At 38.7% G+C, this 16,763-nt stretch overlaps 5 protein-coding genes across 10 annotated transcripts in view; 2 read left to right on the top strand and 3 right to left on the bottom strand.

Annotated features, from left to right (window-relative positions):
- Window positions 1-1,518, top strand: part of LOC137953487 (BEACH domain-containing protein B) — a 113,644-nt gene extending 112,126 nt beyond the window's left edge. For 4 of the 5 annotated variants that reach the window (XR_011112385.1, XR_011112384.1, XR_011112386.1 and 1 more), the window contains exon 42: window positions 955-1,518. The gene's annotated coding sequence lies outside the window, so the exon portion shown is untranslated. Of the gene's footprint in view, window positions 1-164; window positions 670-954 lie in introns of those variants that run through there. The other variant, XR_011112383.1, reaches the window with a different exon arrangement.
- A 994-nt stretch (window positions 1,519-2,512) lies between these two features.
- Window positions 2,513-3,925, bottom strand: LOC137953529 (putative UDP-rhamnose:rhamnosyltransferase 1). Its single transcript, XM_068800956.1, has one exon. It carries the CDS (start codon window positions 3,923-3,925, stop codon window positions 2,513-2,515), a length of 1,413 nt encoding a protein of 470 aa, XP_068657057.1.
- A 2,769-nt stretch (window positions 3,926-6,694) lies between these two features.
- Window positions 6,695-8,341, bottom strand: LOC137953527 (pentatricopeptide repeat-containing protein At1g12620-like). The gene has a single exon (XM_068800954.1). The coding sequence runs from the start codon at window positions 8,339-8,341 to the stop codon at window positions 6,695-6,697; it is 1,647 nt and encodes a 548-aa protein (XP_068657055.1).
- Window positions 8,342-10,012: 1,671 nt separating this feature from the next.
- On the top strand, window positions 10,013-15,828 carry LOC137953778 (KH domain-containing protein HEN4-like). 2 transcript variants are annotated; one of them, XR_011112420.1, is made up of 8 exons: window positions 10,013-10,734; window positions 12,017-12,457; window positions 12,946-13,218; window positions 13,547-13,834; window positions 14,020-14,099; window positions 14,335-14,446; window positions 15,032-15,284; window positions 15,625-15,828. XR_011112420.1 is itself a non-coding variant. In XM_068801283.1 (7 exons), the coding sequence occupies exons 1-7, from the start codon at window positions 10,126-10,128 to the stop codon at window positions 15,173-15,175; spliced, it is 1,947 nt and encodes a 648-aa protein (XP_068657384.1). In that variant the 5' UTR covers window positions 10,013-10,125; the 3' UTR covers window positions 15,176-15,491. The 2 variants fall into 2 exon arrangements, 1 of the variants encoding a protein (XP_068657384.1); XM_068801283.1 differs by lacking the exon at window positions 15,625-15,828 and having other exon boundaries at window positions 15,032-15,491.
- LOC137953779 (costars family protein) lies at window positions 15,412-16,634 on the bottom strand. The gene is made up of 2 exons (XM_068801284.1): window positions 16,493-16,634; window positions 15,412-15,697 (listed from the first exon to the last, which is right to left on the bottom strand). The coding sequence occupies exons 1-2, from the start codon at window positions 16,571-16,573 to the stop codon at window positions 15,518-15,520; spliced, it is 261 nt and encodes an 86-aa protein (XP_068657385.1). The 5' UTR covers window positions 16,574-16,634; the 3' UTR covers window positions 15,412-15,517.
- Window positions 16,635-16,763: the final 129 nt, after the last annotated feature.

Raw genomic sequence — 16,763 nt, 5'->3', positions numbered from 1 at the left:
GTATCATTGATACAGTTATGTATCAGGTTTTAGCATTTTTATTCTGTTTTACTCAACTCACACCCAATATGGCAGTGATGTCGATCTGTATCAGTGGTAATTTATCTGAGTTTTGAGGGTTCCAACACGGTAACCAGTACTGATATGGACAGCCTTGTTTGCAGCATCAAGAAGGTGCCTTGAGTTTTTCTTAGTGCACGCACAACAAATGAGTTGTAGGGAAAAAAGGACTGAAAAATGATCCCTTGTCCTCCTGTTTCTATACAGTGACCATTGACATGTTACGCTACATATATGTTTGAGCTTCTCTTGTGGAAGCAGTTTAAGAGACAAGGTAACAGCTGCCACAGTGAGAACTGGAACTGTGTTTCTCAAAATCTATGTAGGTGTTTTTGAAAACTTTGGACTTTGGTAGCAGACTTTATGGAGATGTTTGATTTATTCTTCATAGGAATACAAGTATCCACTACAGGAAGTTGCTAGGAGGGGATGATTGTGCATGCCCGAAGGTGTCATTTGGAATGGAAGAAATGATGGGCATTCTGATCTGTTTCAGTGTCATCTTTTGTTGGATATACACATTCACTTGCGTGCATTGCGCAATAGCATTTTTACTGTTTTGGGAGAAGCAAAAGGCTAGTTTTTGCTGTTTTATCTTTATCTTAGCAATCAAATCACTTCTAAAGTGCCTAATTTGGTCAGTGTGAAATAGTGGCATTTTCATCAGTCTATGCCTAGTGCTTGGTGAATTTTATACTGCTAGTCTGTCAAGATGTGCAAGTATAAAAGGTTGATTTATTTAATATTCATAACCTTTCTTTCGTTTTTCAATGATCATTGTTCATCATAAATATATAATTCAAAATTAGAAAGATATTTAAAATAAATTGATGGTCTCTAGCGCATCCTTTTGTAAACTTTTGTGAAAATTGATTTGTAAGCTTGTGTGTTCAGAATTTCTCTCTTTATGGTCGGGGAAATCAGCACAGCGGCTTCAGATATCATTGAATTGTATACATATTCTCAGATGTGTGTTGGGGATCGAGAGCACCCCCAGCTGGGTTGCATCAGCATGGATCATTGTCAATGAAGCAGGACCGGGCATCATTTCCCACCACCCTGATAAAACCCTCCCCAGATTCTTTCGTCTGTAGATAATGTACAATAGATAAGTTGGGTTTCAATGAAACCATGGCAATTGTTGTAAAAATAGAAACAAAGAGGGCTGAACGCCCCATGACAACAAAGAAAGGTAAAGGCTAAGTTCATTTTTCGGCTATCGCCGACACTACCGAAGGATTTCATTATAAGCCAGGGTACTAGACATTTGTTTTAATTGTAAATGCTGAACAGGCAGGATCTGCCACTGGGTAATTTCTGAAGGAAATTTCTGTATTTATTTCTAAGAAATAAAGTTCAGATTTCATGTTCGGACGCAGTGTTCAGGAGAGGAGTCTTTGCCTTTGCCGTTGCTCTTGGCAGCAAAGGTGCAGATTCTTTCCCTGTCAGTGTACTAGATGGGGAGAAGGGTAAAATTTTGTCTAGAAAAAGAGTTGGAGCTCAACTGATATTTCATGACCTGCAAATAGTAAGAAATCGATGAAATAGACCATCTCTAATGTTTCAAAAACTAGTAATTGGCCACCAAAAAGGGACCTTGTGTCCTCATATGAAGATTGATCAAAAAAATCCATGAATAAATTATGAATAAATACTTAAATATATTACATGAGCTTTTGAACAGAGTGGTAGAGAAAAATTAAAAACCTTCAGACTTAACTCAAAGTTTGAAAGATCTCCTAAGCACGTTTTTGGGTTTGACTCGATCACTTGACTTAATAGATCAACATTCATTCCTCAGGTCGATTAACCTGTTTACAACTTGTTTGATCAACACAATCAATCAACTTGATTTCTAGTTGCCTCTTAAATTAAAAACTTGATTGATCATCTTGTCTTGGTTGAAATCAATCCAATAGATCTTGGATCAAAATTTTGATCGATCGATTTAACTCGGCCAATCAAGCTTCTTCCTGTGCCTTGTTCTGATAAATCCTTGATCGATCGACATAACTTCGTTGATCAACATTCCTTTAGTACTTTGTTCTACCAATTTTTTTACCAATCAACCTTCTTTGTTCAATCAAATACTTGTGAGACCCTTGATAAGTTTCATGTTTTTTGTTTGTTATTATCAAAAATAAAGTGGAATAAGAATTTACACCCCCTCCCATAGCAAGGACTAGGTACATACTCGTGGTACAAACCCCAAGCATTCGTTTATTCACCATCCTAGTTTGTAGTTGCTTGTCATATCTATTGGGAAGAACATCTACAGCTTTTATTTGGTAAGACTAGCATTGATAGATCAAAGTGCTATTTCACTGTGATCATTATTCTGAACTATATCAATCTATTAACATTCTTTGGTACTTGCTTGTACTCACACTGACCTTTTGGATTACTAAATACAAGTAAATAAGAAGTTAATTTATTTACGAAAATCTTTCTTTCAAGAGATGCCTCTTTCTCTTGGATTCATCACATGTTGAAGAAACTGATGTATGTAGCTCTCATGAAGTTCCTGGTTGGCCACAATAGCTCTCATCTGGTGTGCCTTCTGCCTTAGAGGCTCTCCTGCTGGATCTACCATTACATGTCTCATACTCTTGGCAATCTCTTGCCTAGTGAAGGAAACACCATCTTCTCCCCTTTCAACCTCCAATGCTACCCCTTTATCCACTAACAACCTTGAGTTCAGCCCTTGGTCTGCTATCATGGGCAAGAGAATTAAGGCATGGCCGTGATGCAAGGACTCCAAAATAGACCCCCACCCAGAGTGGAACAGACAACCTCCAATGGCAGGGTGAGCCAGGATTTCCAGCTGGGGTGCCCAACCAAGACAAACCATCCCTCGATTGGCAACCCGTGTCCTGAATCCTTGAGGAAGGATATCCAATCCATCTTCTACCCCTAGAGGCATTCCGAGTACCCATATGAAGGGAAGCTCAGAGAGCTCTAACCCAAAGGCTAATTCATTCACCTGATCCCTTGTGATCTTGTACTCACTTCCAAACCCAACAAAAACTACAGATTTAAGGGTTTTCCTATCCAGCCAATCTAAAGTGTTCGACCAAATTTCCGCATCTCTTTCAGTATCATTTTTTGAGAGCCTCTCAGTTGGGGGTGGAAGCAAGCCTACTGGTAAAACTGGTTTTCTGTAGAGTTTCTCGAGGACGCCTATGTACTCTCCTTCAAACTCTCTGCAGCTTCTTAAGGTGATGAAGTCACAGCCTTCAATGGTTTCTGCCATTCGTTGGCCACTTGACATCCCAGATTCGTCAGGGACATTCAAACTTGCATGGATTTTTCTGGCTCGATCACCTTGGTGGGCTACGGTGGAGGGGAACGAGAACCAGTCTGGTGAGACCATGAGATCTTCAGGTTGTCTTCTCTTCGAACCAGTCTTTAGTTCCGCAGGTGGTCCTCCAAATGCTAGTGTAGCAGCCGAAAACACGCTGAAGTAAGCAGATAAAACTCCATATTTTGCAGCAATCTCTGGAACCCAAAACGATACAAAATCACAGATAATCAAATCTGGTAGCGTCTCTTCAAGAAGTTTTTCAACAGCAGGCTTTAACCCATCGTAAGCCATCTTCAGGAAGGGAACCTGTTCTACCGGGAGATCAATGGTGGCTTCTTTACTTTCCTGCAGACCTTCCACTTGGGGTAGTGGGATCTTCACGAAACTCAACCGTGACTCCAAATTCGGAGAAATCGGTGGCAACCGTTTGATATTTCTGTGGGTAGAGATGAATGATACATGTATTCCTTTTGCAGCAAGCCTCTTGGCGAGCTCCAGGAAAGGAAGCATATGACCGAACGCCAGCCATGGAAGCAACACAATGTGATAGTTTCCAGCCATGAATCACTGAAACTCGAGCAAAGCTAACCTCGTCTCTGAGCCTCCCATCTTCTGGGCATTTATGGAAGGTCGACAGCCTCTTCATAGCTGAGTACATGCATATTGTGTACCTGACCTAACTCTCCCAATCACAAAATCATGCTCGTTCTTAGACCAACTGCCTTTCTTTCCCCAAAATTTCTTAAGAGAAACAGGTGTTGAAAGAGGCATTCAGATGAAGTAATTAATCTTATATCTCCAGTGTTTTTATGCATGAGTAATCATAATAAGAATTTTCATTTATATGAGACTCACATTTCTACTGAAATGCAACTATTCAACTTGATAACAACAAAAACAAGAAAGAAAAACCTAATTCTTCATTGTATATTTGCATTTATTTATTTCAACTTATTTTTAGTAACATGTAATTTTTAAAGGTACACTCTAAACTGTCATAATTTCATATAATGGCCATTTAACTGCCATATTTTCAAATACGGCGAATAAAATACATTAAGATCAAGGTGAAATACACTTTTAAATTTTTAAAACAAATAAAATATTAATTTATAAAATTATAAAACTCTATTAAAAATAAAAGGACCCATGTGTGAGTCCACCAATTTCATTCATCTCTTATCGCTCCTCTTTTTTAACGGTTCGAGGGACAAAATATGTGTATGTGTATGTGTGTGTGTGTCGTGGAAGGTAGCCAATCATACTGCACCCTTGCACCGATTGGGTCTTCACCGTAACGCAAATATTCTTTCTCCCTTCTCCCCCTCCTTTAAGTTAAATAATATCCAAAACCATAATTTAGAAAATATTTCTTTCAAGAAATATCGACTATGATATATTAATTGTTTATTCCATGTTTGAAGATATGTCATGTGGGCAATGTTGTTTCTAAGAGGGTCATATTTGAATTAAGGTGCACTTCTATATTGTCAAATATGACTTGTAATATCGTATTTCTCAATATAATCAATTGCCAAAAGTAACTTGAAAATCCAATGAAAAGTAACTAATTACATGGTCTTTGATAGAAATTATTCCTTAAATAAACTAAAGGACCTACCTCCCCTCACCTCTCCCTATGCTAAGGAGACTGGGGGACCCTTGCCCTCCGGTTCAAAGAGGGGTAGATAGGAGAGTTAAATATAAGCAATTAAGGGTTTGAAGACTGATCCAATACGAAAAGTCATTGGATGTGAAACGGTTATCTCAGTCGTCCGATCATAATCAATGGCTATCTCAACCACCCGATTCATTTCATATGTTTCGCATCAAATAGTTTTTCGTATTGGATCAACCCTTGAGGGTTCGAAACAAGATGTAATTGAACAATTTTCGTTATTGAAAACCAGTGAAGCCATGGAGTCAAAAGTAACTACTTCAAAGCCATATTTAAGTAACTCTTATCTCTTGGTGATCATGTAAATCAAAATTTATTCACTTGTACCAAGGAAAACTATGATTTCCTCTTCATTCTTCTCCCTTCCTTATCCTCTGTCGAACTACAAAAGCCTCACAGATGATTCATCGATCCTGGAAAATCCTTTAGAACAGGAAGGAACAGCATAAGAAATCCACAACGTCCTCTGTGAAGTCATAACAACAGGAACAGCTGCATACAGAAATGATACAGACATGAAGGCATATAAAAACTGGTATATGTGAAGCTTTTGACTGCTTACCATCCATTGATGATCTTTTCCTTCTCATCTTCAACTTTGTCTTCCCTCGCAGAGATGTGTTGAGACGGCGGTGGTTCCATATCTTCCTCTCCGAGAGGTACAGAACTCAGGAAACGACCTCGAAGGGACGAGGAAGGTTGCAGAAGCAGAAGAAGGGAAACCCATGTGGATCCACTCTTTATATGGTTGGCTCGGGAGGTGCCGCATTAACATTTGCAGAGGAAATCTGCTAAGCAATTTGGTGTATTAACCGTTCAGGAGAATATCTAATAAATGCATGGATGCACCATTTACTTGAGATTGCAGAAGGATATTGCCAGTACAAAAGACTGATCTGCTTTGCTGTTGTTAGCTTAGTGACGATGAAGGGAATCCCACTTCTGCAACCAGCTCAGAAACACCAGTTATATATCCCTCGTGATGGAATGTCTTTTCCAGGGAAATAAACAAAAATTAATTAACAATCTCATATAATACCATCTTATTCGATAAATTTCCAGTAAAATAAAATGTCATATACAAAATTGCTTCGTGCCAAAAGTATTGCAATATCAATTGTCAAATACTTATTCAAAAAAAAATTGTACGATTTTCCAGGTTATTTTTGCTGGAAAATTATATAATTTCCTTGGTAAGAATTTTTAGCAAGAAAAGTATTCCCATAAAATATGAGGCACTAATACTCCTTAGAAACATATTTCTATTAGAAATGTTTTTACAGAAAAAGCACTAACAAGGATAATGCAACATTGGGGAATCTAATCAATCACAACTGATGGGCATGACGATTTAGAGAATCTAGACATTTATGAATCTTATTTGGTCGTTTGGTTCAATGGTTACATTGGTTCTTAGCATTAGATGCTGGGTTCAAGTTTTACCAAGAGCTCACATGGAATTTCTCGAGGAGAACTTTTCCCTGTAGACTTAGCAGATGATAGATGAAAACAGAGGACTAAAGTTTTGATTTTGAAGAAGATGAATGAACTCGAAGCTAAGTACAGTAAACATGCATAAAGTGATAAAAATTCGTTTAATTTCTCTGGTTTCTACCTATAACTGTTTGGTTTATCATACAAAGAGAGAGAGATCAGAATCCTAAGGAGAGATCTTCCCCACCAGCAGTGCACAGAGAATAAAAAATCTGCTTCCATTCAATATATGAAATTAAAAGTCCATTTTCCATCATTTCATTGAGGTACCCATGAGCCTCCTCAATCCTTCCGCAGTCGCATAATACTCTAATCATAGCCTTGTATAAAGTCCCATTCACTGGAAAATCCCTCCCAACCATTTCTCTGAAAATCACAGTACCTTGCTCAATATCACCATGATCGAATAAACCTTCAACCATCACCCTGTAGGATGTGGCTTTGATCCCACCGTAGTGCCCCTTTTTCATCCTGTCGAACAAATCCATGGCTTCTTGTCTTCTCTTTGCTTTCAAATAACCAGCAAGAACACAATTGCAAACATCAGAGTCTGGAAGAGACCCATTATCCAATATTTCATCAAGAAGTCTCCGAGCCTCATCAGTTCTTCCTACTTCAACAAGACCTATGATCAGAGAGTCTGAAATCTCCTCCACTGAAGCTAGTCCTTTCTTGTTCAAGGCCTTACAGAACCTGAGAGCATCGTCAGCTCTACCCACCTGGAAGAGAGCTTTAACGAAAGATTTATAAACACAAACATCCAAAACACTTCTTTTTCTCATCATTTCTTTCAGCAACTTCTCTGCATTTTCTACTCTCCCTGAGCAGCACAGCGCTCTAAAAAACGTCTCATAAGCGACTATTTCAGGAACTGCTCCGCGGCAATTCAATTGGAAAATTACCCGTCTCCCTCTTCTAATACTCGAAATGGGGTCTTGTAAATTGCTTCTCTGAATCAATTTATGGAACAGCTTGTGCGCTTCCCTGAACTTACCCGACTTACATAGCCCATAAATGAAACTACCATAAATACAGATATCAATTTCTGAAGTCTGCTTAATCAAATTTCGAAGAATAAGATCGGCTTCAGAAACTTTCCCGTTTTTGCATAAGCACTGAAACAATCCTATATAGGTTATCTCATCTGGTTCAAACCCCTTCTCCTGCATAGCTTGGACAATCTCCATTGCCAACAAAGACTCATTTTTCCTACATAGAGCCGCAATTAAAGCAACGTAGTCTTGACTAGTTAGAGCACCATCATCCGCCAAAACCCTCTTACAGACCAACATAGCTTCCGAATCATCACCGAACTTGCAAATGTAACGAACGAAATCCGAAAATTTGATTCTAACATGCGTAGCAGGTCCACAAATCTCAGCCCAGACTATTTCAACATCTCTAATTTTGGCCTGTTTCACCATACACAGCATTGTTAAACTGTATAAAAACGAATCACACAACTTACCTCTCTTACGGAGATTGACAACAACGGCTTTCGCTCGATTGAGCTTTTTCAAATGAGAGAGAGCGTGGATAACGAGAACGGATGTTGCAGAATCGAAGAGATGAGACTGATCAAGAAACGCATCAAGAGATGAAAGAGCTCTAAAATTTCTGCTGTTGGCGAATAGTTCCCGGATTATAGAGCAAAAATCTTTCATGAAATAGAGAGACTTTCGGGGGATTTCCGGTAGAGGAAAAACATCGTCGAGGTTGACTGTTCTCTGTGAAGCGTTGCAGAAGTGAGGTGGCGAAAGAGAGGAGACGGAAATGGAACTGCGGAAAGGAGCACAAAGCTTCATGAGCAGATACAGCCAGTACTGGCTGTTGTTAAAGAGTATTCATGTTTAATTTTCAAGGTATTTTGAAGTTTGAATTTACATTTTTTTTTAACTTACGGTTAATCAAATTATAATTAAATAGATAATCAAATAAAGCCATAGGACGTAAAAGAAGAACAATAACAAATTCATATTATCGGAATCTGAGGCAGAAGACCAGTTCTCCGATAGGCCGAAAAATCTTTTTCGATTACTATTGTAATTTAGTATAAATCAAATGTAAATTCTCATTATTAATTCATAGTGATTGCAAAGATTTAATTAAATCTTACATGGTGATTGTTTTAAAAAATCCTAGGCATGTCAGAGGTGGTTCCGGTCCACCTCTCTTGAGTAGGTTGGCTTTCTGCACTTAAACAATTAGTCTTTTAGGTTGTATTGGCCAGCCTCTTGACATGGTATCAAAACTAGGCGAGATCGGTAAGGGCAGGGTGGGTGTCAGAGGTGGTTCCGATCCACCTCTCTTTAATAGATTGGTTTTCCTCACTTTTCGGTCCACCTTTCTTAGATTACATGAATAGTCTTTTAGGTTGTATTGGACAGCCTCTTGACATTCAAACCTTTTAATTATATTTTAAATTTATTTTTTTATTTTAAATTAAATCCTTTTTCACATTTTTAAAATTCTACATTATAAATTGAAAACCTGCCATGATGATGAGAGGAGGATGAGAGAGAGAGAGAGTTGTGACCATTTAACAAAAATGTGGTCTAATCCATTACCAAGTGAGTCTATTCGTGTAATCTTTAAGACCACACACTTCTAAGGGTCAAGTCTATTAGTATATGTGTACTAACATTGGGTTGGTCCCCTTGGACCACATTAATAAGATGAATTAAACCTAGTTATACAAACAAATAGGTCATATCTATCTTCTTCATATAGTTTAATGAGACTAACCTAGTTGCTATATGCATTAAGCAAATCTGACTCAGATTAAAAACCTAGATTGGACTAATTGGTTCAATCGATTCAACCTTCGACCCTTTCTTTCTATCAAAACTCACATAAATCTACAAAAAGGTTAAAATCACCCGACTTTAACTAGTGAACCTTTTGAATTGGCTTTAATTAAAGTATACTATTATTTCCTTGTCTACGAAGAAAGACCAGAGAAAAGGGGTAAGTCTCCATTAAATTAAAAATCTTTTGAAAAAATATTTTTCATAAAATAAAATTAAAACTATTTATTTAAAAATTCATTGTGATAATTAAAATATCAATTACTTGGGTTTATTTTTTAAAATTAAAATTTTGCTCTCTCTTATAATAAAAACTTAATTATGTAAAAAAAAAATTCTAAATTGAGTAAAATAATTTATGTATGCAATTAATATGACATCAAAAGATGACACGTCTCAAATGTAACATCTTATTGGTTCATGGTCCAGCAATCTAACATGAAGGTCTAACTGCAAAATGGTTCTAAACAAGGGTCACATAGAAAAAATGATAATGTGAGCCAGGGAGACACTCTCGTAAGAGGCCTATCCCTCGGTTGCATTTCCGTAAATAATAAGGATAAAACTTTAAAGGAAGAAATCCGAGTAGTCGCGTTCAATGGGACCTGCCGTATTTAGCTGCCGCCGCCGGGCCCCTCCTGTATCATTTTGCACATCGATCGAAGAAAATCAAAAGCTGTAACGTGTTGTGGAGACTATCCGAGACTGGTGTCTTCTCGTCTCCCTCGGCCTCACAGGTGCGAGAGTAGAGAGGGAAAAAAGCGAAGCCAACAAGGAACGAAATGGAAGAGCGGTTTGCGTCGGCTTCACCAAAAGGCCCAAAAAATACGATGACGGAGAACGTACCCCGGACGGCAAACGGCGCCTTCAAGCGCCGCTCGAGGCCTTCACCTATAGTGCTCTCCCCAGGCAACGTTGCCTTCCGCATCTTATGCCACGTCTCCAAGGTCGGCGCTGTCATCGGCAAGTCTGGCAGCGTCGTCACGCTTATCCGACTGGAGACTGGCTCGAAGATCCGCGTTGAAGAGCCCCGACCTGATTGCGATGAGTGCGTCATCCTCGTTACTGGGCCTGACGCCCCGAAGAAGAAAATTTCTGTGAAGAATGTTTCGTCTACTTGGGTGATCGACGGCGAGGACATGCGGGAAGTGTCGCCGGCTCAGGAGGCGCTAGTGAGGGTTTTTGAGAGGATTTTCGATGGTAATATCCAGACGGAAGGATCCACCCCCGTGCATTGTAGGTTGCTGGCGCCGGAGGGGCATGTCGGACCGGTGATGGGGAAAGGTGGGAGAGTCGTTGAGAAAATTAGGAAAGAGACAGGAGCTAGGATCAGGGTTTTATCTTCCGGACAGCTGCCTGTTGGCGCTTGTCCTACAGATGAAGTGATTCAGGTAATTTCTTTCGATCGTTGTTTTCGACTGTTCACTTTTCTCTTTTGATATTTTGGTTTATAGAGAATTGTTGAGTGAATAAAAATTTATGATTGGCATTCTGCAGAGACTCGCATAGTGTCCTTCCTATGATAGGTTTAAATCCTGGCATTGAAATGGATCAGATGAACAAGTTATCTCATGCATATAACTATTAACCAATTTCTTGTGCATATGCAATTGGAGGCAGGAGACCCGTTTGTGAATGAAGTTCACTATACATCAACTGGTTAGGAAACCCTTATGATGCACAAATTTACTTTTTCATAATTTTACTATGTGAAAATAGAATATGCTAAATTTCATCTATGGTTTTATTCAAAAGCAATGCTGAATCTAGGTGGATCTCTAAATAAGTCACCTCCTTTTATGTATGACCTGATTTTTCTGTTTCTCTTTTTTCTATTCTTGAAAGCTTAACTTTGGATGATAAAACACAACTGCACAGTGAAATTTAAACTTGCTGCAATAGAAATTCCAAAATATTGTGTGCAAGTGATCTTTCCCCCACCTTACTATATCACCGAAGAACATAATAGCAACTTGAATCAGATCATTTTGGTCGGAAGCTCATCATCATCGTTGTTAAATGCCTTGTCCTGATTAAATTGAGGTTTACTACAATATTTCTTCCTTCACTCTAATTTATTTGCTAAGTCTATTGTTTTTCTACATAACTTGCTTCTTTGTCAATTTTGGCTGTCCTCTACATCAGTGCAGTCCTTAAAATCAATAAATCATGTCTCACCACTGTGCTACTGGTCTTTGTTGAAAATCTAAGCCAACTCAATTTCTATTTTATTATTTTCTCTTTCCTTTCTTTTTCATTGACATCATTTCTAAGCATCACTTTTTTCAACTTTTCTACCCATATTTCCACACCTTTTCACCTGGCTCATCTACTGTTGAAACTACAGAGAAAATGAAGGGATGAAACTTTGTCCTGTTGGATCGGTTTGTTCACCATTAATTTTTATCAATTTTGACTGTGCAAGCCCTATAATTTGATCATGAATTTTATTTTTTGTTACGAAAATAATACAAATGATTTTCCAAAAAAAGACCCTAGAAGAAAAGGATAAGCAAAAGAAAAAAGAATATTATTTCTATTGCAAGAATTGGTCTTTATTACTTTTTATATTCTTATCCAGTAAAACATTATTAAGTATATACCGATGCTTATTATCTCAAAAGATTTTACTTCTGATACTTGTACGGCACTAAAAGAGACCTGCATGGGCAGATTACTGGAGATATTTTGTCTGTGAAGCAAGCACTCATTGCTGTTTCTTGCTGTCTCCAAGACATCCCTTCATCGCATGAAGCACAAGCGACTGTCAACAGATCTGGCAGGCCTGCTCCTCATGGAACATCCTGTGCTGATATTAGCGGGATCCACAATTTCCGTGGGAATTTGCAACCTGCTTCTGGGGGCTCCGTTGATTATGCTGCTAGAAATCAGCCTCCTTTCATCCATACTGATAGAAATTTCCCACTTAAACAAAATACCATGCAGCAGGAAGTTAAGTTTCGATTATTGTGCTCCAATGATAAGGTTGGCGGGGTAATCGGCAGGAGCGGATCCATTGTCAAGGCGATGCAGAATGAAACTGGGGCTTCTATCAGTGTTGGTGCTACAGTGACAGGGTCTAGTGAGCGTGCAATTACCATTTCTTCTGTAGAGGTTTGTGATGATAGCGATATTTCTAGTAGAGTATCTTAATGAGTGATTTCATCCCATCATAGAAGCAAAAAGTTGTGTTTTTAATGTGTAGCAACTTTATGCACTGCTCCACCGTGTGGCATGTGGTTCACATACTACCAATTAATGGTCATTCGTTTTTGAATTTGGGGACATGAAAAAACTTTATTCTTCCCATGCTTTTTTAAGGACTATAGATTACTAGATTGGAAGATAATATTTCCCATTAGATGAGTGACCCACTCTTCCGTGTGCCATGCTTCAATCAGTAGGCTTCAGGATCACTTGCCACATTTAAGGTTCAAGAATCATTTTCCATGGGAAAAGGTTGTCTTCAAAGGACTTTGGCTAAATACCCACCTTTGGCTAACTCATTTTATTTATGTACTAGATTCAAATTTTGACTTTATGTGCTTCATGTATTTTTTAGGTTTCTTAGGTTTTCACGTTTCTATTTTTCTCTCTTCCAGAACCTGGAATCTCAATATTCGCCTGCACAAAATGCTGTTCTCCGTGTTTTCAGTAGATTCATAGAGGCAGGAATGGAGAAAGGAAAAGAGGGCCCTGCCAAAGGAGTGCCTGTTTCAGCTCGGCTTTTGATACTATCAAGCCAAGTTGGTTGCTTCATGGATATAGGAGGTTTACTAATGTCTGAAATGAGGACTGCAACTGGTGCTGGCATCCGATTATTTGGAGGTGATCAAGTCCCAAAATGTGCATGTGAGAATGAAGAGGTTTTACAGGTGTGGATTTTTATTTATTTATTTGTAAAGCAAAATTTATTATCATTTTCATTAAGTTTGTTTTTCAACTGACTAACCTGGGTCAAGACACCATGCAAACTCATGATTCAAATACAGCAAATGATGATATGAGTTGTATGCATCGTACCATTCACAATGGCTATTGATAAACTGAACAATGTTCTGTCTCAGTGTAAATTATTTTTTCTTATTACTTCAAAAAAAAATTTCAAAGTGGATTGCACTGGTCGAAGCTAAATCTGGTGACCTTTTAAGAGATAAAGGAAAGAAAAAAAACTGATAGTATGTGGCTGGTTTTTCACTGCAGATAAATGGTGACTTTGCAAATGTTCGGAATGCTTTATTTAGTGTCACTAGCAAGCTGAGAGAAATGCTCATTTCTTCTAAACCACTTGATGATGATGGAGGTGGACTCCACACATCAACCTTGCCTGAGCTTACTAACTCAAGATGCAAGGAGCATGGCTCGTCAGGAACGCGCTCTTGTATAGTTCAGGATCCTGACAATCAAACTAGTTTGGCTCTCACTATGGATCGGCTCCAGCTTTCTCACAGCATCGAGGGTTCATCATCGCCAGGTTTATGGACACCACAGGTAACAATTTATAGCTTTGACTTTCTTAGTCTTAATCTGATCACAGGGCATTGCAGAAATATGATTCAGACTCACCTGCTGCATAAAAATCATGTGGTCTTATTCTTCTGTAATGTTTCTGCTTTCACTTTATATTTGGGCCTTTTTTTTTTCTTCCCTGAGGTTGATAATATGGATGGTTATAGATTGATTGTGAGAATCCAAGGAGCTTTGCAAACAATGGAAGAGGATTATCACCAATGCAAGAAATAATGGAGCTGAAAGGGTGAGAGTTGGGATTGAATTATGCAGAAGTTTCGAATTTATATTCAAAAGTCAACTAGCTGAGTGAAGAAAAAGCAAATCTTTTACGGGCTGCCCGCTTTTTTTCTTAGCTCTAAAGTCATCTGATTCATAGGTTTTTGTGTTTTTCTTTCTTCTAGAACTGGAAGAAATTTAAATTTTTGGCGCATGTTTAAGTGGTTTGTTTCACCAGAATTTGAAGTTTTGGTTGTGTACAGTGGAAACAAGCCTACTGTTCAGACAAATACGACTTTGGAGATTGCGATCCCCGTACACTCCATTGGATCAGTATATGGTGAAGGTGGCAGTAACCTGAATCGAATCAGATATGTAAGTTATTCTAATGTCAACCGTGGGAATTCCATGTAGTGTTTCTGCCGGTAAACTGGCATTCTCAACAAGCCATTCACTTGCTTCATAGACACAATAATGCGTATATCACATACATTGTAGGAGTGGTTTTTATGTTGTCCAGCTCAATGTAGTTGAGAAATTATAGGCAACCTGAAAACGTGGTTCGCTGCATTACTTATACTTATCACATATGAGGCTACAGTCCACTTTACGGAGGCCAATTTGCTGATAGAGAGGTTATAGTGACTTGTATCAGGCATACCCGTCAATATATGGTAACAAAGTATGCTTTGAAAGAGCTGTCAACTTTTTGGCTGTGCTGTGAGCTAAACTTACCAAGCATTTCAGTTTGATGGTTCCAACCTTCAGTGGATAGAGAACTGTTGAAATTGCACTTACCTTGTCATATGGTATTCGTAGCATACGGGAATCAGATGGTGGCTGCATGATACCTTTTTTTCTTTATTTTTTAGCATTTAACTTACCTGTGGTCTGTGTTTTGCTATTCTCAATAGTTTATCTTTCCAACAAGCCAATGAAACCTCATTTTCTCATCTTCAGATATCCGGTGCAACCGTTGTTATACACGATCAACCTGGCAGACACGAGGGACTAGTAATTGTATCCGGGACACCTCACCAAACCCAAGTTGCTCAAAGCCTTTTACAAGCTTTCATTCTCAGAGACCGGACTGCTGGATTATAAGATGAAAATCTTGCAGGCAAAAGGCTGTGCAGCATTTCCAAACGATAATGCAGATGCCCATTAGGGGAAAGGGGAATCGACCCCCAATGACAGAATGACATATTTTCTGGTAACTATGCTTTTCCTTTCTTTACTTTTGCACTTTTTCCTTGTATTTTTTGTTTTACTTTTAAGATTTAAGCTTTGAGTTGTAGCAGAAGATAAGTTAACAGTAGTTTCTTAGAAGAAACAAATTTCATATTAAAGGGATTGGTCCGTAGATCTCCATACAATTGTATGTTATATATAGAAATCAGAGAATGCTGTAAAGTCTTATAAAGCACCAGTGGTTTAGTGGGATTTCTAGGCAGTAGGCGCCGGAGGCAGCTTTAGAGTAATTTCCACATTGTCATGTACTCCCTGGAGGAGTAACTCGCCTTCGTAAGTGACAAATTTTCTCTTCTTTGCAGCTCGTAGCGTTCCAACCAATGCTTCAAATATGTTGGCACACCTGTCATCATTGAATAGTACCCCAAACTTGATCTGTAAGACCCATTTAATTCGTCAGGGATTTCCATATCAAGTGAAATGTGCAAATCCTGAGGAGAATATGATTTCGTTGCGTTAGTTAAGGAAAACAGAAATTTTAAATATTTATTATGGGAGTTGAGGTGTTTCAAGGCAAAATTTAGACTCTGCTAAAATCATAGGAAAAAAAGGTACAAATAATTTTTTTTCTATTTGATCAAAGTTTTATAATGTTTATGAAATTTTTACTTCGATTCTTGTATGTCCTACAAATTATTAGAGATGGGAAAATGAATATCATCTGTTAGCAAAACAGTGAAAGAGATAAAACTGAAGGCAGCAAACCATGGCCTCAGGTCTTGCACCAACTGGACCGCGAACAAAATGCCAATTTCGACTTTCTGAACTGTTAATTGCAACTTCGGCTGTTCTCAAGTCGATGCTCTTTATCCTGAAACACACACTAGGGAACGCCAAAGAAACCGCATTGCTCTTATGGAGGATAAGATTGATTTCTGTTACGGAGGAGAACAACTTCATGGATCGAGATGACAATTGGCCATGCGAAGGCTAGTGACTAAATGACTAATGAGATATGGCAGCTACGTGCAAGTTAAATCTAAAAGCAGATCCGACATAGGCATTGAGAGATGAACAAGATCTGAAAACGGTGGATCAATGGATCCATGACCACTGATTTGACACTCCAGATGGAGAAGATTATGACAAAAGGCCTTAGATTCAAATTTGAAACCTTCAGAAGGAATCGGAATTAACTTTTGCGGGGAGGGAGAAGAGGAAGGTGAATACCTTGTAAGAACCGTCCTGTTGGACCTGACCTAATCGCTTGATTTCTTCCTTGAGCCGTTCTACCTCTTCTTCCACATTCATCTTCGCTCCGAGTTTGCAGAAATCTCTCTCCTTTCGGCTTGCGATGTGTGGAAGGACGATGATTGTGCTGTTCGTTAAATATGCACCGTCAGGTGTCGGGAGTTTGACTAGTCGCAGCTCTCACGAACCGGCCGTCAAATTCGGCCAGCTTAGGTCTAACCCAAATAGACCAGGTTCAACTTTTGGTTGA

The sequence above is a fragment of the Aristolochia californica genome, unplaced genomic scaffold, assembly GCF_029961685.1.
Source record: "Aristolochia californica isolate CCGP_79_NKW_82.1479 unplaced genomic scaffold, dmAriCali1.0.hap1 SCAF_16, whole genome shotgun sequence".
Classification (NCBI taxonomy): Eukaryota; Viridiplantae; Streptophyta; class Magnoliopsida; order Piperales; family Aristolochiaceae; genus Aristolochia; species Aristolochia californica.
The sequence above is the reverse complement of the archived record's forward strand: the minus strand, read 5'-3'. Positions and strand labels throughout refer to the sequence as shown.

What these genes read in the sequence shown, in the direction of transcription:
- LOC137953527 (XM_068800954.1), bottom strand. Translation starts at nt 8,341, where the DNA reads ATGAAGCTTTGTGCTCCTTTCCGCAGTTCCATTTCCGTCTCCTCTCTT.
- LOC137953778 (XM_068801283.1), top strand. Translation starts at nt 10,126, where the DNA reads ATGGAAGAGCGGTTTGCGTCGGCTTCACCAAAAGGCCCAAAAAATACG. An exon ending in AGAATGAAGAGGTTTTACAG is followed by an intron (nt 13,219 to 13,546) that starts GTGTGGATTTTT and finishes TTTTCACTGCAG; the next exon opens with ATAAATGGTGACTTTGCAAA. An exon ending in CAGGTTTATGGACACCACAG is followed by an intron (nt 13,835 to 14,019) that starts GTAACAATTTAT and finishes GGATGGTTATAG; the next exon opens with ATTGATTGTGAGAATCCAAG.
- LOC137953529 (XM_068800956.1), bottom strand. Translation starts at nt 3,925, where the DNA reads ATGGCTGGAAACTATCACATTGTGTTGCTTCCATGGCTGGCGTTCGGT.
- LOC137953779 (XM_068801284.1), bottom strand. Translation starts at nt 16,573, where the DNA reads ATGAATGTGGAAGAAGAGGTAGAACGGCTCAAGGAAGAAATCAAGCGA. An exon ending in AACAGGACGGTTCTTACAAG is followed by an intron (nt 15,698 to 16,492) that starts GTATTCACCTTC and finishes TGGGTCTTACAG; the next exon opens with ATCAAGTTTGGGGTACTATT.